This window comes from Paramisgurnus dabryanus, chromosome 16, assembly GCF_030506205.2.
Source record: "Paramisgurnus dabryanus chromosome 16, PD_genome_1.1, whole genome shotgun sequence".
Taxonomy (NCBI): domain Eukaryota; kingdom Metazoa; phylum Chordata; class Actinopteri; order Cypriniformes; family Cobitidae; genus Paramisgurnus; species Paramisgurnus dabryanus.
In genome coordinates, this window is record NC_133352.1 from 22951870 (window position 1) to 22975331 (window position 23462).

General features: G+C 39.8%; 1 protein-coding gene across 5 annotated transcripts in view; it reads left to right on the forward strand.

Annotated features, from left to right (window-relative positions):
- Positions 1-428: 428 nt before the first annotated feature.
- The window catches only part of pcdh1b (protocadherin 1b), a 172034-nt gene continuing 149000 nt past the window's right edge, over positions 429-23462 (forward strand). For 3 of the 5 annotated variants that reach the window (XR_010536439.2, XM_065272981.2, XM_065272986.2), the window contains exons 1-3: positions 429-1046; positions 9114-9942; positions 11834-14020. Coding sequence is in view for 4 of the 5 variants with exons in the window: in XM_065272981.2 (XP_065129053.2) it covers positions 9124-9942; positions 11834-14020 (3006 nt within the window). In the remaining variant the exon portion in view is untranslated. The remainder of the gene's footprint in view (positions 1047-9113; positions 9943-11833; positions 14021-23462) is intronic. The other 2 variants (XM_065273004.2, XM_065272997.2) reach the window with 1 other exon arrangement.

Genomic DNA, 23462 nt, shown 5'->3' on the forward strand with positions numbered 1-23462 from the left:
TACTCAAGCGTCCCTGGTGTCCTGTTTTTAGTTTGGGTTAGGACGAAAATAATATTTTAATGTTACCTTTACACTTGCAGTTGCATAACTGTAAATATCTTGTAGCTATCACATTGCAGGGTTTTCACTTATTTTTATTTTTTATTATTTTTTATTTTTATTATTTATTTTTTGGGATAAGCTGTGCCTTAGAAGGATCGGAGGTTTCGTGCGCGATGTGACAAGGGTCAAGGGGGCGAGAATCAATCGAAATCATCGAAGCTATTCTCAGGGTTTCGGAGGTGCATCCGAAAGTGTCTCTCCTTGGGACATGTCCCACTTGGTGATGTTTGGGTAAATACGAAAGATGTTTTGTTGTGGGTTCCACAGCTCCGCCCACAACTATTCAAAATGATGTTCTTGTATGAGAGAGAGAGAGAGAGAGAGAGAGAGAGAGAGAGAGAGAGAGAGAATCGGTCGGAAATCACTCTCACATAGGCTAGCCACCGTGTACACGCGCAAGTAAGCTGCGGCGAGAGCGCAAGCGTTCTCGGTAACTGTCACGAAACACTGAGGGGTGAACTGATGATGAGAGCACGCGCACTGGACATTACCGGACACAGCCTTGGAAGATTTTCTAATTTTTTGACTTTCACCTACTGATTGATAGAAGCCAATAAGTTTTGGAGGATGCTGTCTGTGTAAGCCGTGTGGAATTGGAGCTTTCGAGATGTTGTGATTCCGGTCCGGAGTAGCGTTGGTTCGGGGTTTCCTGTCGTGCGCAAAGAGAGGACACTTCTCTCAGATGCGCGTAACTACCATCAGCCAAGTTACGCGCTCTCGTTTTCTGACCCGAGAGACTTTTCGATAACATTTAAGCGGACGCTTAATGTAAAAAGAGGAATTTTAAGACAGCTGACAGAGGGAAAGGGTGCTGTTTTAAATCGACAGGATTGCGGTGGTGCTGAATTTTGGATACCAAAAGCGCTTGATTTGTGGACAGGGGACGCGGCGGACGCTCCGGCTCCATCACTCAAGACTTGTACTAGGAGTATTAATCCTTCAAGGTATACTTTTTTTATATTTTTACTATTTTATACGTGTTAACATTTTGTCTTATCCAAGTTTTTACAAGCTCTAATTTTACCACCACAATGAGGTTACAACAGGGAGTCGGCTATAACATATCCTATGTAATCTGTGTATATGTAGAATATATAGGGTTCGATGCTTAAAGCGTATTTGCCACACCGAATTAATGCATCTAAAAAAAGATTACATGGAAATGTTTTGAATCAACTATAATGTCTAGGCAAATAGTGTTAAGTACTCAAGCCGCACGTCTCCATGTAAATAGCCTATCCCGGTTTTATCGGCATATGAAGCTAACATCCCCGCTCGTTCGTTCTCAGAGCTGATTAGTTCATATGTGACATGCTTTCCCCTACACTGCTGCTATTGATTTATCTACAAGAAACCGAGCGCTTCCCACATCTATACACTGGACATTACATTTCCACGCAGGCTATAGAAAATAACCTCTCGACCCCATGGATCTACGCATTTAATATCTTTGAAGTTCCGGTCAGTGAAGCTTCATGTGAGAGATTTTAATCAATAACTCGCTATAATGTGTAATATGCAACTTTATAACCATGCGCCGTTAAACCGTCTGTCTAATATCCCTGAAAAAGATCACATTTAAACATTAAACGTGTCCGAAGCCTATAAATGCAGTCATTTAATAACCTAAAAAAAAACATTGTTTTATTTTTATGTGTTTTATTTATTTATTTTTAAAGGGGCGCTCATAAGTAAAACACTTAAGTTTATCTAATTCGCGTATTGCTTGCTCGCTCCCACAACACCTGTTGCTCTCATTACGCACGTATCGCATACTACGCTACCTCAAAAGTGTGTCTGAAATGTCTCCTGAATTTTATCCATGGAATGCCGACCGGTCAAAACCTCGTGAGACACACACACAGCGTCATATCACTGGTAATCGGTCATTAGTGATGTTTGTTAAAACAATGCAGCGCAATTCCTGTCACAACAGAGGAATCTGGTCTTTCTGGCCGCTCCCGTCAGCGGGTTGCTTTGAAACCTGTTTTTCTGGTCTGGGAGAAAAACAGGTGTGAAAACACGCTACAAGTTTAGCGAAGTCGAACGCACAGCTGTGAGCTGACATCTTTTGCTTTATGTCCGACGGTCTAACTTCATTTGTAGGCAAAGCGTATAGCCGGATGTAAAATTTTACAGAAGCCCGCAGTGGTTTGCAAATGACCCATTCGCGTTCATCTAAAGGTAAAAGTCATTTCCATTCGTCCCTTACTGTCGCATCAGTGCAGGCACACACCGGCACATTATAAACTTATCCTTTCATGTTTGTGCCTTTGTGCTTATCTGTCTTTGTTTCGGACGCGTATAGGTGAATGTAGTCAAACAGCAAAATCAGGCTTCTGATCGTGTAACAATGCCTTACCATTATAAACAGCTTATGGGCGTAGATAGCTACTCATGAGTATGAAAAAGAAAATGCACACACAAACAAACAAAACAAACCAGTTAAAACCAAGTCACGTCTGTACGCGATAAAACCGACGTACACAGGCTATGAAATTGACCCAAAATGGGATATTTTATCCCAGGCTGAAGTAAACTTAAAGCGATGTTACATCACTATACGAAGTAGCGCTCTGTACGTGCTTAAATTTGCATCATGATATGAATAAAAAATAGATTTAAACTCTTCTCCCAGTTTGCAATAAACAGTAGGCTACACAATGTAATGTCAGTTCCTGCATTTTGTTTCTCCTTCCCTTAAGCCTCTAATCTCAATGCTATCAAAAAAGTATATGTTTTTTAGTTCATTTTTCTCAAAGTATATTTCCAGTATAGAATTTTAGACATATTAGTTATGGGTATGTTTTAATGTGAAGATCACATCTAGTGTTTGACATTAATAGCCATATATATAATTTATATTGATTATTTAAATAGAAACAAAAAAATTAATGGAATTTTAGTTTGTTATATCGGCCATCAAAATGACTAACAAACCATCATCACTGACCATCAAGCTTTCCATATCTGTAAGATTTTTATATATATATATATATATAAAAAAATTTTATACATCATTACACAAATTCAGCATGCTTGTGTATTTAATATTTTTCTTAAGTTTATTACAGTCTCTCCATCTGTTAACCCATCATATTAGCAGTGGTCTCCAATCTTTGTCTCCGCCATTGCGATGTGTGTTTGTGTATTTACCCATGTGTAATGGTGTGAGAATTTGTGTGCCAGCCTTGTGACCGGCCAGCTCTCTATGAGTAACAGGCTGGTAGACGGCAGCGGGGCAGCAGTTCATCTCGTCTGAAAGCGGTTACAGACTAATCTGGCCCCACAATGGCTGAATGAAATAATTAAAGTAATCCTCTGTGTCTTGCACTTGGATAGGAAGGGGGCCTTGGACCACCCATCCTGAACGGGTCACTGAACGTCGTAGAGCTGGTGACCCATTGAGCCTGGATGGCTGAAGCCTGGGCTGATTTTTGAAAGACAAAAGATTAGGTGAACTTGGACCGAGTTTCAAAGTCCTGGACCATATGGCAGAATCGCAGCTCTTGAGTAATGACGCATATAGCATTGAGGGTGTATTTGGTCAGAGTATGTAGGTTGTTGTACGTCACCCGCTGCTTTGCTTTATTTTAGGTATTAGTGGGATTTCAGTGGGCTCTGGTCTGTATCATTGTGATACGGTTGCCAAGAAGAACAACAACGAAAGGTTTCGAGTTAGGATGAGTGTGTTGTTTTATTCACATGAGGTATACTCAGTCTCAAAATCTATTTGTGCAGTTCATACTAATTAGTCAGCATGGAAATAGAGTCAATGCACGGAGTCCAACAGTTCACCTTGGGTAACAGTAAGCAAACAGATCTGAGCCTTTTATGCCTTTATTTTACTGTTTCTGAAGGTGAGAGAGGTACACGCTCGAGCTGCATACTAAATTGTCTGTTGAGTTTGAGTTAAACATTAACGTAGGACAAATCCTGCACTCTCACTTCCTTCCAAGTCAATCATTCTCCTGGCTTTAGACTCCTGAACCCTCATAAATGTCACCGTTTTAATTTAATTCTTTAATTATTGCCCTGAAACCAGGATGTTAAATGGGGATGGGTTAGAACAACCATTAACTGGACTGTGATGTCGGTGTGTTACCATGACATAGGATTCGTCCAGGAATCTGACTCCACACAAATGCTTTAATGGCATTGGTTTCCCTAGAATCACCTAGCTCTTTCACATTGACCTGGTTGCCACCAGAGGGGCAACTTGGCTGAGCTACATATTCTCATTTTCCCATGCCATTTTTTTTAAAGGAAGCTACGTGTGGTTGGCAAAAGGAGGGTGAGCTGTAGTACAATGCCGAATTCCTTGTTACAGGTCTCTAAAAAGAAAAGAAGGCGAGCGAGCGAAAGAAAATCATACAGCAATTTTAAAGCATGTCAGCGGGGGAGGCTTTAGAATAGTAATTAGCCCGTTAAATCTGTTAACCTCCCCCTGCGCGACAACACAATGGTCTGCTCGACAGCATATATGTGTGTTTCTGAGAGGGCACCGAAGGGCAAAGAAGATTGGTGTGCTCACATGAACGGTAAAGATGGAGAGAGAGTATTGTAAGAGAGGTGTTGTTACAAGAGACCAGGTGTGAAATGAACATAATGTGGTTTTTGTGGTGAGAGAAAGACAGGAAATGAGAGAAGAACCACGTTTCCAAATGCGTATGCAAAACTTCTGGCCAAATGTACTGTGAATAATCCGCAAAGAGCTGATGGCGAGACTCCGGAGAGGAACGCTGATCCACGCCTTCCTCTGCCCTCATGGCTATTGATTATATTAATGACATCCAGCTTATACACAGCAGTACAAGATGAATTAGGCTACACACCCTGAGAGCTGAGCATAAATTCTCACTGGATTATGACAGTAGTCATAAATACCGCGCTCTGGCGACGCCTGTCTCCCTGCGATGAGATCTTCGTCGTGCCTCGATGATGTTGTCGTTGAAAACATTATTAAAGAGGTGGACAGCGCTTGTGGATTTAGGGTTTGTGCGTTGTGTCATCATAAATCTGATTTCTGACCATGTCATGATGCCTGGAGATGAAGAAAAGCCCCACTGATGGCCCATTGTCATTGTAATGGCTAGGTTTACCTGTGTGAAAGCCACGTGCTAACTCTCTGCAACTGAAAGCAAAGCTGTTTGCTACATACCAGTAGTCGATTTGACTCTGTTAAGGTCTCTTGTGTCTTGTAAATGTTGCCAGCGTTAAAGGCGTGCCACTCATATGCACTGACACATTTCCATTACAAAGGAGAATTCTTAGCCAAAGAAAGTGAGCTATTGCCATCGCAAGGTTTTATATACTCAGACAAGTTTTTCCAAAGGTTTTCCCAGAATGTCTGCGCACGTTGACATACCTTTGCTGGTGTTGCTTTTAGAAGTGTCACACACCCACAGACATACGCCGCATACATATATGTGCACGCAAACACATTTGCAGCTTGGCGAAAATGTTTCTCAGCCAGCAGAGTGTGGGAAAGGATGTGCGGGACTGTGAAGCCTCGGTTGGATACATCAGGGTTCCCAGTGTACAGTGACTCTTTATCACACACTCTCTCCACTGAACCCTTGAGACAGAAAGTCGTGAGAGCTTCTTAAACCCATTCATCACAACAAACAGATTCACATGCGTGTGCTTTTTATGTAACGGAGCTGCTTTGAGCTTTGTTGATTTTTCCAATGCATGGTGGAAAATTGTTGTTTTGATATGGTGCATATAAATAGATCATATCCTTTTTTGAGTAAATGCCATTATCAAGCGTGTTCTGTCCTTGTCCCATTTTTTTTTAATGCAGCTTAATTTTTTTTCATGACACTACAAAAACTTCTCCTCAGCAAACATCAGGAGAAGCTCAGACAGATGTCTGTGAAATTCCAGCAGGTTTTTCATACCACAATGAGGGGTACGCGGCTCTAAAGGTGAGGTATTTTTCACCTCCCAACCCTATTTGCGACCCACACTGTTTAATTAGCCACATGAAAGTATGCCAGAGTCGTCTGTCTCGACAGATTCAGAATTAGACTACGAAATTAGCGAGAAACAAGTCAAGATCTCATCCTATGTGTGATCGGGGTCACACATCCCTCCCTCCATTTCAACCTCATTAGGGTATTGCTCTCGTTGCAGTTTCGTTGGCATTGTTGTATCGCTGTAGGTGTAAGCAAGTCTGCGCATTTTGACGGCTGTCTAATTTGTTTGTTTATTTTAAAATGCATTTGCCATGCAGATGTGAATGATCTGTTGTATGGAGAGGTGTGTGCATCTGTTACGGCGTCATTAGTATTTTTTGTTGTTGTTGTTGCTCTAACTAGCTGTTTTCTCTTTTAATGTATTCGTAAAAGGCTATGTAATGCATTGCTAATGGAAAAATATTGAATGGTACATGCACTGAACAACTAATCAATACTGATGAGTGTTGGGGAGAACCCACTTCCTATCACTCAACAAATAGTGGCTCTGCTTTGTTTAAACGTCACAAAATAGCTGCCAGCAATGTTTTGTAGTATATAATATAATATAATATAAAACACAAAGACATTTTTACATTCTTAGTTTTTTATTCACATGCAAAATATATCAAACTGCAGTCTCTATTAGTGCTGGGACTGGTTGAGGTATCTGGACAGTAATCTAGCAGCCCTGCCTCATTAGCCAAGTGCAGCATGGTGAAATAACATTGCACATATGTTAGGCCCTGTTTACACCTGGTATTAAGATGCGCTTTGGTCAAGCGAATCTCAAGAGGATGACGCTAAATACAGGTGTAAATGGGGTGTGAGGTGTTTTGAGCTCGTCCACTTTCGACCACATGCAGAGCTATTCAAAAACGCATTTGACGGGATTGCTTTTGTGATGTAGATGCTAATGTGGTTAAATGTGTTTGCAGCCACAAAAGACTGCCTACTGTCCACCTACTGGCCTAACAGATAATGCACGAGCACACTGTTATTACATAGGTCCTGTTTGGCGCTGTCTGTAGGCAATCATTGATAAAACTAGGGATGCATACTTAGGGATACCACTTTTTTGGAATACGAGTACGAGTATGAGCACTTGCATTTCAGTACTTGCCGATACCGAGTACTTAATAAAAAAAACATGATTTAAATTTACAGGTAACAGCTTTAGTCATATAATTGAACAAAAAAACAAAGGACTAGTTTTCCAGTTTGTTGTAAACTCTGCCTCTTTGGACAACACAAGAGGCATTAACCCCTTACACGCCGCTCAAACATAGACATTTCTCAGAACGTGGTATCGATTCCAGGTATCGGGGGACTTTAAACGAGTACGAGTACTTTAGAAAATGTGGTATTGAGGCTGATACCAGTATCGGTGCATCCCTAGATAAAACTAAAGCGCCTGCAGGGGCCTCTTTCATTTTTGTTTTGTTTTTTCATGAGCATATTTCAACAATTGCTATGAAATATCTGAAAAAGCCCTTACATGTAGAAATCTATGTGCAGCATGTTTACTAACAACACCAGCAGCGTTACTCTGACGTAACTTGTCATTTCTCTCGCTCATGTTTAAACGGCTCATAGACCATCCCCTCGAAGAAACAGGACAGAAGCGGGCAAAAGTAGACAAAAGAGACAGATTAAAACACCAGGTGTGAATGGGAATGTGCCTCTCTTGTCCACTTGTGATTCGATCGACCAAAATGCATCTTAATACCAGATACAGTATAAATAAACAAGCGCTCTGCAATTACCACAGTGGGAAACTTTAACCTGACCTTAAACGTGATGAATAAACAGAGACTTGTTTATTTATTTGCTTGTTCTTTCGTAGTCGCTCATGATGAGGTTGTTAATGTTTGCTAAAGTAGCAAGACGGGACAGTCGTGAAGACAACCCTCGAAGCGCCATCTCTTTCCACTGCGTGACTGTGATGTTGCAGCAAATTGGGAACCATTTGCTGTGAATAGCTATCAGCTGAAGTGGCCATTGAAAGATTAGAAAAGAACACTCCTGCGACCTCTTCAATACTTAAACAGGAAACAGAAAGACTCTGCCCGTAGTGTCATGGTTTTTGTGTAGTTTTTTTTTCTGTTCTCCGGCTCTATTAGTGTTTCTTTATCTGGTCATAATTTGGTCTCTTTTCACATCCTATTTATTTAAAAATGTTAGAACGGCTTAGACAGTACCATTAATAGTAGAAAATGAATTAATAGATAACTGTGTAAAAGTAATAAGAATGAAAGCTATAAATCTGTGTTTAGCACCAAAAGCAAATCTCAGTTTGGTGCTTTTATCACAAAATTCCACTATGTTCATATTTTGAGTATAAGTTTAATAAAGAACGAATCTTTACAAAAGAATAAGAGATTTAAAGGAAAACACCACCGTTTTTCAATATTTTACTAGGTTCTTACCTCCACTTAGACTTATTAATACATACCCAACTTTTTTCAATGCGTGCACTTTTAATCTTTGTACAGCGCCTCGTGAATGTGTTAGCAATTAGCCTAGCCTCACTCATTCCTTAGGATCCAAACAGGGATGAATTTAGAAGCCACAAAACACTTCCATGTTTTCCCTATTTAAAGACTATTACATGAGTAGTTACATGAGTAAGTATGGTGGCACAAAATAAAACTTTTGTTTGGAGCAATAGGAATGAATGGGGCTAGGCTAAATGATAACACATTCAAGTAGCGCTGTACAAAAATTAAAAGTGGACGCATTGAAAAAGATAGGTATGTATTTATTCATCTAAGTTGAGGTAAGAACATAGTAAAATATTAAAAAACTGTGTTTTTTCCTTTTAAAAAGTGCTAGTAAACATAAAAATAAAAAAATGTGCCATGTGTCAACTTCATGAATTACATGTGACATGAAGATTCCAATAACCATGAGCAAACACAAATAAATTATGTGGCTTCCTTCTTTTAACATGTTTCTTGCACTGCGCTTTAAAAAATTTCATTGGCAAAATTAATGTTTGTTTAATCTTATATAATTGTTAATTATATTTTATTTGTTATTTTTTTGCAGCAACAGACTGATGATGTGCCAGGGTGCGATGTGGTCACAGTGGAGTGCCATGCTGCTGTGGATTGTGTTTCTCCTCTGTTGCTCTACTAATCTAGTCAATGCCATCATCTACCATGTGATCGAGGAGCAGCCACCCAACACGCTAATTGGCAGCCTGGCATCTGACCAAGGCCTGCCAGACACTGGGCACCTTTACAAGCTTGAGGTGGGTGCTCCTTACCTCCGCGTGGATGGCAAAACGGGAGATATCTACACCACGGAGACCCCGATCGATCGGGAGACTCTTAAGGACTGCCGCAACCTTTTCGAAGGGGATCCTTGTTTCCTGGAATTTGAAGTATCTATTACAGACCTGATGAAAGGCACAGGGCCTCGGCTAATCGAAGGCCGCATCGAGATCATAGACGAGAACGACAACACTCCGCAGTTCGCCTCACCCGTGTTGTCATTGTCGATCCCGGAGAACACACACGTGGGTGCGCTTTTCTCAATTCCAGTGGCCAGCGACAAGGATTCTGGAAGCAACGGCATCGCTGATTATGCGCTAACCACCGGCCCTGAAGCCGCAAACCTTTTTAGCCTTCAGGTGGCACAAGACTCGGATGAGAAATTGCCACAGCTGATCGTATTGGGTAATCTAGACAGAGAGCAACGAGATTCATATGACCTCAACATAAAGGTGGTCGATGGTGGATCTCCACCACGCCAGAGCAGTGCCTTGCTCAGGATCACCATTACAGATGCCAATGACAATGTGCCCAAATTTGAGAGATCGCACTATGAGGGTGAGCTGCCCGAAAACAGTCCACCGGGTCATTCTGTTTTACAAGTAAGTGATCTGTTTAATAGTTAAACTATTTTTGAATCCTTAGACAAAATGTGAAATGCTTTCGCATTTGTAGGTCACGTCATTTCATGGATGAATAATTTAAATGAGGTTCCTCTTCCTTGTAGAATGCTAAGCATTGTCGGAATGTTTTTATTAGCAGTAGTTCCTTTTCAACACTAAACAAATGTAAGAAACTTCCTTGACAAATAATCAGGAAAACCCTTATTTATAAAAGCATTATCCAAATATCTCAGTGAACTGAAAGCAAGTGTATGTTTTTCCGAACCTTCACAGTAAACATTAAGTAATAGAAATTATTTGACAGCTTGGCAATAGAAATGCACTCATGCCCCACGTACAAAACCTGACAAGCTTTTGTAAATGGAAGTCTCAGTTATCCAGATGGGCCTTAGCCTCTGTTCCCACACAACAGGGTTAACGCAGAAGAAATGGGAAAGCCAAATCATATTTTCACGGGCAATCGATTGATCCCTCATGGTTCCTTTAAACACAAGCTTTACAAAACAGGACTGAGGTATTGACCGGTGGTGAGAATTACATGTTGAATTGTTGTGGAAACGGAGCTGCTGCTAAGATTAGGACATCCGTGAAGGCTGGAAGCTTTCCAAGATCAATCCGAAGCAAGTGTCCAGGAAAAAAATTAAATGACTGTTGATCTGTCAGCGAACAATCCATGCAAGTTGTTTTCAGAGAGCATGTCGAAGAATTTTCCTCTCATAAGCATCCTTTGAAGAAGAAGCAAATAAGCAGTTGTAGTATTAAAACCAGCTTAATTTTTTTATTTTAAAGGGTTGAAAGTGTTGATGGAGTTTTGCAGCTTGTTCAGAGAAATTCTCTACTGATAAAAATGAAAAGAATTTTCAGTTTGTATGGTGGATGAAATGGAGTGACTCATATTGGGTAGTAATAACTTAAGAACCATGAATAATCTTATGACTGGCTCAGATTAAAACTGGGCTCTGATGCATGGTCTGAAACAGCATGTGTGTCATTCAAACACAACCATGGGCAGAAAATTAGATGTAGTAGTTGCATAAAGTAGGATGAATTAAAGACACTTGATAGGTTCAAGCAAGGCTTAGTAATATGTAGTGTTGTTCCAAGGTTCATGATAAGTTCATGATAGACTAGAAAGATTTGGAGAAATGTGTGAGTAATGCTAGTAATGTTTAAAATGTCCTTAATCTGCCAAACAACAGCTAATTTTGTCCTGCCAACAAAATGCAACGTAAACAGATTTGTATTGCACCATTAAACCCTCTAAATGCAGATGTCTTTTTTATATGTACTAAAGAATAAAAATAAGAATTAATTATAATCTATTGTCGCTATTTATTATGTAGTTTCACAATGTAGTGAAGGTACAAAGCAATCTTGGGAATAAACAGAGGTAGGAGTGGAGTGGTGCTCAATATTAAGTTCTTGGAAGCACGTGATTTTTTTATTAATTAACCCTAATGCGGTTCTTGGATGAGCATCTGCGTCTTATTGCAGGTGTATGAAGCATATATTTGGCACGGATGCCAATTTTCCATCCATGGTAATTCATTGGCCACTTAGACTGATCTTTGTCCTCTTCTAATAGTCCTGACTAAACACAAGCATTTTAATAATGTGAAAAACTGATAAATACCTGCCTCATTTAAGCAATAGATGTCAATCATGTAAGTGGCAAAAACCATTATTCTATAGTCAGACTCGATTTGATGATTATGTATACGCAAAAAGATTACTGTCTGTTTGGTTTATTTTATGTACTGCTAAGAAGAAACGTCTCACTTATGATTTTGTAAAACAGTGGTGTATAATGTATTTGTAAATGAATGTTTTTAGCACATTGCTTAGTTTTGTTTTGTGTTATTTTATATAGGTGAAGGCCAATGACTCTGACATGGGCCCCAATGGAGAGGTGACCTACACCATTCACCAGGCATCACCTACAGTCCAAAGGCTTTTTAGCATTGACCATAACACAGGAATCATTTTCGTCAAAGGAAAGGTGGATCGTGAAGAATTCAGCATACACAAGTTTTACGTCCAAGCTAAAGACAACGGTCCCCAATCCAAGACCTCAAAGGCTCTTGTGACCATCACAGTGAAAGACCAGAACGACAACAGACCTTCAATCAAGATCCGGGGCATTGGCCTGGTGACGCATGAAGATGGCATCGCTAACATATCAGAAGACATGCCAGTTGGTACAGCTGTAGCTCTGGTGGAGGTGTCTGATGGGGATGAGGGTGAGAATGCTGTTGTGACCTGCGTGGTTGCAGGGGATGTACCATTCCAGCTACGTTCAGCTAGCGAAACGTCTAATGACCGCAAGAGGAAGTACTTCCTTCAGACAACCACAGTGCTGGACTATGAACGGATCAAAGACTACAGGATTGAAATTGTAGCAGTGGACTCTGGCAACCCTGCAATGTCCAGCACAAACTCCCTGAAGGTGCAAGTGACCGACATGAATGATAACGCTCCGGTCTTCTCCCCCACCTTGTATGAGGTCGAATTTTATGAAGAGAACCAGCCAGGTGACAAGGTTGTGGAGGTAACAGCCACAGATGCAGACAGTGGGACTAATGCAGAGTTGACATACAGTATAACTGGTGGATCTGTCCCTGAGGGGCTTTTTGAAATTAACCCTAACAACGGAGAGATACGGGTCATGAGCCAGTTGGACCGTGAACAGTTAGATCACTATCAGTTTCTAGTTGCAGCAGCTGATAAAGGTTCACCAAGCTTGAGAGGAACAGCCACTGTAGTTCTTAAGGTGCTAGACCGAAATGACAATGATCCAAAATTTATGCTAAACGGCTATAGCTTTTCAGTTCAAGAGAACATGCCACCCCTTAGTCCTGTTGGAATGGTAACAGTCAATGATTATGACGAAGGTGAGAATGCTCGGATTCAACTCTCTGTGGAACCAGACAATGGCAAGTTTATGATTCAAAATGGAACAAACACGATCCTTTCAACTATTTCGTTTGACAGGGAGAAGGAAAGCACCTACAGTTTCAGACTTAAAGCTGTAGATGGAGGTGATCCACCACGTTCCTCTTACGTTGGCATTACCATTAATGTGCTTGATGAGAATGACAATGCTCCATATGTCACCAGGCCCTCTAACTCCTCATACAAGTTCTTGGATCCTCGAACCAGCCCGGAAACACACGTAGAAAACGTTGAGGCAGAGGACTTTGACATTGGTTCAAATTCTGAACTGGAGTTCAGTATCATAGGTGGCAACCCTCACGCATTGTTCCGCATTTCTCCAGAAGGTGAGATTACGTTGGCTAAGGAGTTCACATCCAAACACATAGGTCTGCATCGTTTGGTGGTAAAGGTTAAAGACAAAGGCACACCACCACGCCATACAACTGCACTGGTTCACATCTATGTAAATGAAACAATCGGAAATGTCTCACACGTTGAAGGACTTGTTGGGCACAGTCTTTATACACCCCTTGAGATGGACATTGCTGGCGATCCCGATTATTCTCGAGACCTGCATAATAACATGATCTTGGGCGCGGTCTTGGGCGCCTTTTCGGTCGTCATTCTAGTCATTGTTGTAGCAGTGGTTATCAGGCATGTAGTGCTGAAGGAGAATAAAAGTGGTTACCAGGCGGGTAAAAAAGAGACAAAAGACTTATATGCCCCCAAACCAGGACCTAAGAGCAACAAGAACAAAAAGGCAAAGAAAAATAAAGCTCCAAAGCCAACCAACCCAACTGAAGAGGATGAAGGAGGAACTCTTCAGAAAGGCTTAAAATTCAACCTCATGAATGAGAGCGTCACCGATAGCCCCAGGATTCATCTGCCACTCAACTACCCTCCAGGAAGCCCAGACCTGGGACGACACTATCGGTCAAATTCACCTCTGCCATCCATTCAGCTCCAACCTCAGTCACCTTCTGCCTCAAAGAAACACCAGGCAGTGCAGGATCTGCCAGCCACCAACACCTTTGTAGGAACCGGGGATAACAACTCGACGGGCTCAGACCAGTATTCGGATTACAGCTACAAGGCCAACCCTCCAAAATACAGCACCAAGCAGGTAGGAGACAACTTCCAAAGCATGGCAGGGTACTACAGCCCGGGGTATAACAGCCAAGGGTACCACAGCCCAGGGCGCCAAAGCCCAGGGTACTACAGCTCAGGGCGCCAAAGCCCAGGGTACCACAGCCCAGAGTACCACAGCACAGATTACCAGAGTGCAGATTATCACAGGAATATGGTGTGGACTAAGGGGATGTATTAGGGGCTGGAACTGAATGTCAAACCAAAGCTGCACTGATCACAAGCATGCACGTCACCTGATTGCACAGTTTTGTTTGTTTTGTTTTCATTTTCTGTTTTGCAAGTCTATAGTATGTCAGTTATGCTCTGAAGGAACACATAATTTATTTTAATTCAACTTTTTAATGAAGGATACAATACAAAAGCCTTAATATTCTACGTTTTCTTAGTTTTTTGACTTACAAAAGATAAATGCAACTAGTTTTAATATCCTTTAAACTCATTTGTGGTGTGCTAAACTTCAGGCCAGTGAGATGTGCCTTATTTTTTTACTTTTGCTTTGAAAGATTTACATTACAGTATAACAGAATAGCTATCATTGTTTTATTGTCCTTTGTCGGACTAGCATAAGAAAGTTTTACACATTTTAATGTGGCAAACGGATTCTGTTAAGATGTATAAAGTTTGTTTTGATAAAGGGAAGAAAATAGAAATTATGTGGAAACACTTAAGAAGGATGGTCAAGTAAGATGGAGGTATATTTAAATGTGATTATGGCACATTTCGAAAAAGTGAATTACTTGTACAGACAAATAATTCGCATCATTTACACACACTTTTCTGTTTGCACATATAGAGAGTTTCTGTTTGTTATAATCTGCATAATGCAGATTTCTAATCGGCTACAAATGTCAAAGTGTGCCATCGAACAATGTTGAAATATGATGTGCAGGGTTTTCTACCAAGCTGTGAACAATGTCACATGGACTATTAATAGAAATCCACTTGACACCAAAACTAGACAACTTTTCTTAGTACTAAATGTGAAACCATTACTGATCACCGATTTCCTTGGATTTTCTGAGCAAAGTTGTGGAGACAATCATTGGATGCTTAGGTTTTTTGTTATGCAAGTTGTATATTTTGAATATTAATGATCAGCTATGTGCTGCTGTGGATGTGTTCATCCCCTTTGATGTGTTCATTTTGTTCAGCAACCTAAATAGTTTTATTGTAGAACATATTAAGATATTCACCACAACACTTTTTATAACAGATTTGTAAATATAAAACCAACCAGATGGACTTTGGTGACTGCTGCTTTGATAGCAGCACTTTCTGTTTTGTGAAATCAATGTCTGGTTAAAAGTGAGACATTTAATGATAGATAATCACCGTTCTTTATTGCACTGGAATGATGCAATGTTAAAAGATGTACTGCAAACGTAAACATGCAACACAACGAACGTGTGTACAAGTTGGACCCTTTGCGTTCTGTCCAGAACGCTCACCATACTGTGGAACTGTATTTGAAGCTGCAGACATCCCCACTTTTGTTTCATTATTATCATGTGTTATGTTTTTCGTTCTGTTATGTTTCTGTTAATTTGCAATATGTTGTATTTTGTATTTTTTACAAAAGTAAAGCAAGTTTGCTTTTAATAAAACTGTGAAGGTTTTGAAGTTGAAATCTGGTTGTTCCGTTTTGAATTGGAAGTTAACGGTGCATTGAATCTGAAAATGATTCATCATGAATACTTAAGGTACAGTATTTCATTATCATATTTATATCTTATAACTTTGCCCTTCTCTAACACACTTTAACTTTAAACTTTCACTTTTTATTTACTAACCCGCACAATAAAAATAAAAAAAGTTATTTTTGTTTTAAATTCTCATGGTGTACGATGTGGTTGCTGTATTGCAGCTGTTAGTACAAGGTCCCTAAGTCAGCAGGTAAACATATCGATCGATCTTGTTTTAGCAAATTTACAGTTATACAGCACTAACAAAAAACATCAGTTGCACATTACTTCATGATCCATGTTTTGACACACTTAATGTGACACATTTACAACATTGCTCCTCTGAGATCAAGCCAAACAGTGAGTCATTTATAGCATTACAAATTCATTCTTTTTTTGTTTTCTTTGTTTTGTGTGTGCATTTTTATATTTTCCTCATTCATACTTTAACATCACAACAAGAAAAGCATGTTCCTAAAGGATTTGCGCAGCGTAGAGTTGGCGTATCCCAATGACCCTAAAGGAAGGTGTTTTGTACAGGTCCTGTCATTCAAAACTCCTCATCTTTAGATTTGAGGAATAGGATGAAGGGATGGTTGTCAGAGCCCAATACTTTTTTTAATGCTATTCGATTGGCTTCTTGTATGCCGGCAGCTAATCTAAGCTTGAAACGACATGCAAATCATTAAGACACACACGCACAGCCACTGTGGACCATTTAAATTCTAGCAGCATCCGTGCTTCTTAAAAGCTGTCGATTTTGCCCTCAGCTTGCACCGTCACTATGGCAACGGACTGACCAGTGCGTGCTGTATGCTGACTCACAGACTGCTCATGGTACAGGTGGGGGGAGACGCAGAGACCGGTAGAGCCCACTGATAAATAAAGAGAGATAGAGAGCAAAAGATAAAGACAAGATAACGGCGGGTAGTCAATTAGAGAAGAAAAACTTATGCAAATGGAAGAATCAGGCCATTCATTTATTCATTCAGTCACATTCCCTCCTGTCATTGGCTGGCCCATTCATATAGCTTTGTTCATTTACTATGCTATGTGCGTGGTTGCATCTCATGAAATCCAATTTGGAATATAGTTATGTATTCAATTTTAGACTCTGCTGTACCTTAAGTTTGTCATGGTCCCGGTGGTCTGCTTTTGAAGACAAAAATTGAAGAAGAGGGGATGATGCAGCCTCAAAGCAGTTCCTGTATGTGTCTGTGGAAAATGTCCTTTATATTGTTTGAAAACAAAATATACAGTGGGTCTGACCTCACACTAAATTCAAATCCAATATCAACTGTGTTTTGTACATTGTACAAGTGTGCAAGATGCTCAAATCACTGAGATGACATTGATCCACATGTTTTGCACAAACTTGTGGAGTCCAGGCCAGCTCCAGTGCATGTTAATATAAAATGATATAAATTACATATATGATATATAAAAATAATGTTAGTTTACAAAATACCTTTCCCTCAAATTGTAATACACTAAAGAAAGCTGGATTATTTTCAACCCAGTGTTGGGTCAAAAATGGACGAGCCCAGCCGTTTGGTTAAATTAACCCAGAACATGTTTATTTTTGACCCAACAATGGGTTAAAACGACCCAGCATTTCGGGTTGAAACAACCCAGCATAGGTTAGATTACAACCCAGCTGACTGGGCTCGTCCCTTTTTGACCCAATTCTAGAATAAGTAGCATCTGAAGGGCGTTGTTTGTCTACTGCAATCCGTTCAGCCGTGACAAATTTACGATACAGTACTTACCTAGGGTATTGCAATTATAAAACTGTTACCACACAAATAACACAAATATTTAAAAATATGATCTCACCGAAAGTCGTGTTATAGTCAGGAAAATTTTGATTAATTTATTTGTGTCTATGGCATGAAATTCAGCTTTTTGTGCCTTGAGCACGAATGTCTTTTTCGTGTCACTCAGCACGAATTTCTATAAATAGTCATTTTATGTATTGTTTTCTCTTTTTTCCTATTTTTAAATCATTGTCGCTTGGGGTTACATTTGGAGTTTGGGTTAGGATGTACTTTTATGTATTGGTTTCTACATGTTTTTCTTCTGCTTTTAAAACTGTTCTCGCTTGGAGTTTGGGTTTGGGTTAGGATGTCTAAAAATGTAACAGAAAGTGATTCTAACCCCAACCCTAAGCGACAATGGTAAGAAAATAGGGGGAAAAACTAAGAAAACTCATAAATACAAAAAATGCCACGAAAGAGAAAGTTGTGCTATGGCACGAAAAACTATTTTTAGAAATTTGCGCGAGTGACACGAAAAAGACATTTATGCTCAAGACACGAAAAAAGCTGAATTTCATGCAAATAAAATTTTTTTTTGTGACTATAACACGACTTTCCGTGAGATCAGTCTCATATCAAAGCAAAAATAAATAAAAAACGTATAAAAAATGTCTCAATGCAACTTGCATGAAGCAAAATCACCAAAAGTCTTCCTCTGGAAAAAATAGTTCCTGACTAATTGTGAACAGCAATAGAATGGTTCACATAAGTTTACGTTGCTAAGGGTGCTGTGCAGTGATACACAAAACCGTTGATTGTGGTGGTCATAGATATGTTTTATTGTAAGACACAGCTATTGACCACACCGAATCAAGGACTGGAACTAACCGTTTTATAAGAATTGAAGTGTCTCACACTGTGATTATAAAGGCTTTCCTGTTTTCTTGTAAAATTACATTCATTCTAATCTTGAGAAATAGTGGATGTCATGTTGACTTTCTTTCATGTCACATATTTCAGTTGGATGAGAGAAAATGCCTTACTCGTGCTTCACTCTGAGAAAATACAAAAAGAAAAAAACAACTTTCAACTTCAACTTTATTCATTTATATAGCACATTTTACTGCAATTTCTGTCACTTGGATGGTACCTTTTAAAAAGGTCCTTATATGTACCATTTACACTCAAAAAAAATTTTTTTTAAACATTGCACACTGATGGGTTAAAAGTTACACAATGCTGGATTGTTGTTATGCAATGGGTTATAATAACCCAGCAGTTGGCTTGAAACAATCCAGCATTAGGTAATTTTTAACCCATCAGTGTGTTTTGTGCAATATTTTCTTAGAGTGTAGGTACAGATACTTACCTTTGAGATACTAGTAAGGTACAGGCATGTTTTAGGTACAGAAGTTTACTTTAGAAAGGTACCGTCCCAGTGACAACTTTTGTACCTTCACGTGTTTTTTTCTGAGACTGTATTTTCTTTCTCTTGTCTCCTGTGAGTGGGTTTTGTGACTGCAACAATACCAAAGTAGAATCTGTATTGTTAAGTGTGACGTCGATTATGCAAAGCAGTTCTGTGGTCTGGGCTGTGGTCAGACTACAACAGCTACAAGTCACCGTTTAGCAGCATGTGGCTTCAGTAGTATCTTTATCTCAGCGGTCTGTCCACCTTTATCTCCTTTAAATAAGCAATAGGTGCCTTAGCACTTAATCACGCATTAAGACCAAAGTAACAATCGTGACTCACTGGGAAAGAATATAGCTGAAGGGAGAATGAGGAAAAACAAAACCGTTTCAAAGAGACTCGGCTTCTTTTGCATTATGGATGTGTTGTCATCAACAACGCAAGGCTAATTAAAATAAAAAGCATAGTTCTCATAATGGGCTTTTTACCCCTTTATCACCTTGACTGTTTTATTTGGCACAGATAGAATGGATAATCATTAGTTTCGCTTTGGCTAACACTTGCGAGAAACCCCTGATAGCATATTTTGTGCGCATTTCGCAGAGAAAAATTGCAGCGATTGAAGTACAATGCTCTTAAATTGCATGCACGCTTTGCATACCAACTATTTTACATACACTGTCCGTTGTTTGTTTTTGTGCCCTGGTGAAAGAAAGCAATAGTTGATATATCTGTGGATGCCCGGTTTCTATGCTTCTTCTTAAGATTTTTGGTGTGAACTTAATGAGACACTAAGTGTCTCTTTTCGTTTGTGTTGGCCCTTGACACTCCGCTGTAGTTTTTTAATTAGTTGTCATGGGCCTTTCATAACATTTTCTTTTACTTCTAAATTTTGAATTTGTTAATGCCATAGAGATTTTACATCTTTCCATGATTAAAAAAAAATTCTATCCAAGACTTCTTAACATCTCCATGTTACTATTGCGGTTGTCGCTTCATTGTGTTTTCAGTCCTGTGGGTTTAAATCTAGGACAACGGCAGCAGACAGGTAGATGGCCATCTTGACACACACACACAAAGGAGTGTTTTTACCTCTGTAATCAGTGAATTCCTGAGAGTACAAATCACTCAGCGAATGAAATTACTCTAGGCTTGCTCTTGTGTGTGTAAAGGCACATGTATAAAGTCCCATACAGGTCTCAAGGGGAAGATAAATGGACGCTCATTCACACAGGTGAAGAGGAACACAAAGGTTCCTCTGTGTGGAACTCTTGACGTTCCTTGTCAGACTTCTCTCATTAAAGAGTCTGTCTGGGCTCACGCTACAAGCCGACATCAAGGTCGAACGCATTAGCTCTCATTTAGCTCCATTATCTAGATTATCTGAGCTGATCTAATGATAAGTATTAGTAAAGTTCAGCTTTGTGGTCAATGTTAAATAACTTGCAGACTGTCAATAACTGCTCGGCTGGCATTGAAGCCGCATGCTCGCCCCATATGGCTTTCTTAAGGCATATGTCTACCATTACTTTAATGGCTACTGATTAGTGATTAGCAGTTCCGTGTTTGGGCATGCTGTTAGGGAAGAATTTCCGGTTGGCCTTTAGGCTGAAAATGCAGTGGAGACCAGATTCAGCCGCAAATCCCGAGAAAGAAAAATGACAAATCCAACAAGATTTAATAGCACCATTTGTAGAGTCTGGCTGGTTGAGATGCACAGGTAGTATTACATACAGGTTTTTTTCATATCTAACATTTTAAACAAAGTTTAATATTCAGAACGTCCAATCTCTCATTAAAACATTCCTCCTGGATATTTCTCGAGTTTGCTAAAGGCACTACAGGCACACAAAATGTTTCTCTCTCTTTTGCTCCCCTGTCACTTTGCTCTCGTGGGCTGTCATTGTTTCTGGACGAGGTGTCGTCCACAGTGTGGTGACTGCACGTTTTGCCTGCGCGACTGCAGAATCCGACTGCTACTCCACTTCTCTTTTTCCCAGAGGGCCCATCCACACACCCTGGCATTGTCAGGCAACATCTGCTGAAATTACGCCTGGCTGTCCCCACACACACACAAACCTACTCACTCACACACACTTACTCCCCAAACAGGCGCTGACAGCGTCCATCTTTATAGGCCCTGACAGCGGATGAATAAACTCGCTCAGACAAATACACACGCGCAGATGTGCACGGCTACGTGGACGGAAATTAGCCTCATAATCGTAAAAACGAACATGAAATCCAATCAAACCCTTCATGTGCACAGTCAACAGAGTTTAATCCCTTTATTTATGCATTCGCTAGCTCTAAATTCCAAAAAAATAGGCTTCGCTCTGCATAGCTATTAGGAACATTTTAGTCCAGTGATGTTAGCGAGATTTACACGGTGCTTGTTTATGGCGCATTTAGCGCTCGGCTCTTCTGCCTCATGAGGCACTTGCTGTTCTCTGTGTCTAGAGATCTGCTTTTAATTTCACAGAAAAGATGGAGAGATACGGAGAGAAGCAGCAATACAGGCCCTTGTGTGCCTAATTAGCGTGCCAAGACAAGATTGGGGAGACGATTGGGGAGTCCTGAATTAGGAAGTGAGCATGTGTGTGTGTTTACCTTTGTTTTTACATTCCTTAGCTGTTGTGTGGTCACCCACTGAGAAAGGTCAGTCCGTGCTGTCATGTTTCTCAATTATATTTTCCTTTCTGGGCAAACATGAAGTCAATCACGCGGTAACGCTAATGTGACAGACGGACACAGGAGTACAACCGCTCGTAATAACAGACACATTCACTCACATGTGTATGCATGCGTATCAATGCTAACAAGAACGTGTATATGTAGCCATTATAGTTGTTTACCTAAAGATTTAATAATTAGAGCAAATCAAGTGCTGCCACTCAGCACGACCATACGGGAGAGCAAAACTGGCCGTAGGTAACTTGGCTAGTATCGCTTGTTAACGGCAATGACAGAACAGGTGTTTCTTAACCTATTGGCACTCGCATACATATGACACAGAAAGACATAAACATCACAGATGGTCTAATGGCTTACTCTATGGTGAACGTCCATGTGTGATGTAAATTGCCTAGTTGCATTTTTTTGGCACAACATGGCCGACTGATGACCTTTGACCTGTGTGGTGGGCACAGTACATGTTGCAGGCATCTCTTTTGAGTGTGCCAGGCTGTTAGCAGGTGGCACGGATCTGCCAAAGTTTGTGTTCAGTGACCTGTTCCACAACCCCAGACACATGCCGTCTGTGGGGGTGTTTATGGATACTGATACATGAGGAATATTTTGCCATTCAGCGCACATTATAATTATTTGACATACTTGTTATCAGATGAAGGAATCTTCTTTTATGAGACTTTGCCACTTTCTTAAGCATGTGGGTGAACCAAGGGATACAATTTTTAGAGCATATGGCAACCTTGACATTGGTAATTTTTTGGTCATTGGTCTTAGGCCACCACCACTAGACTTGTTGTTTTTATGTCGATCCATATTTATTTTTCAATCTATTTTATTAAGAAAAAAAGCCAAAAAAAAAAAACATTTTCAGGACTAAATGTCTTCTTTAGGCATCGGGGGTGTTTAGTGTGACCTCTCTTGGCACTAAACACATCTTGAGCATTTTTGAGCAGAATGAAGTAAAATGAATTTCTTTAAAATTAGAAATTAGGATTTAATTGTATTTAGGTTTAAGAGATCCTGCAGTTTCCTGCTATTGCATAAGTGGAAGGGGAGTTAAGCCTAAAAACATTTTTATACAGTTTTTAATACTACATACACATTTGCTGTATTTTCTGGATGCATTCTATTAAAGAGACTGAAAAACAATTATAAATGATCACTATAACATTGCAAAAACAACAAATCTAATTCTGGTTGGTGGCCTAAGACTTTTGAACAGTACCATATAAAAAAATCCATTGATGTGGTTGTGAGTTCGAGTCCGAGGAAACACACTACTAAAATAAATGTATTGCTTAAATGCGACTAAGTCGCTTTGGTTAAAAGCAGCTGCCAATTGAATGTACTTTTGTATAGGCCTATATGTATTTTGTCATTGTAGCCACACTATATATCTATTATTAAACATAGTTTTGGTAAACCATTCTCTACAAGCACATGAAAAAATAGGTGGTTAAAATTTGTCTCTCCTTGTGATGTCATAAGGAGCTCTTATAATAATAATACCACCTTTTAATCTGCACTACCCAACCACAGCACTGCCATTAAGTGTAGAGAAAAATAGAGAGAGAGAAAATAATTCACAGCACAATTGAGTTTCAATTGCAACAAATCACCATCATTGTGATCAGTGTTTGCACTTCATCCGCTCATATTCATTTTAAAGGACACACCCAAAATGGCACATTTTTGCACACACCTACAAAGTGGCAATTTTTGCATGTTATAATAAATTATTTATATGGTATTTTGAGCTAAAACTTCACATATGTGCTCTTCGGACACCAAAGATATTTCACATCTTAAAAAAGTCTTGTGCCATGACCCCTTTACGGTAGTGTGTACACCAAAGCGTTTAAATGTGGCGGAAAT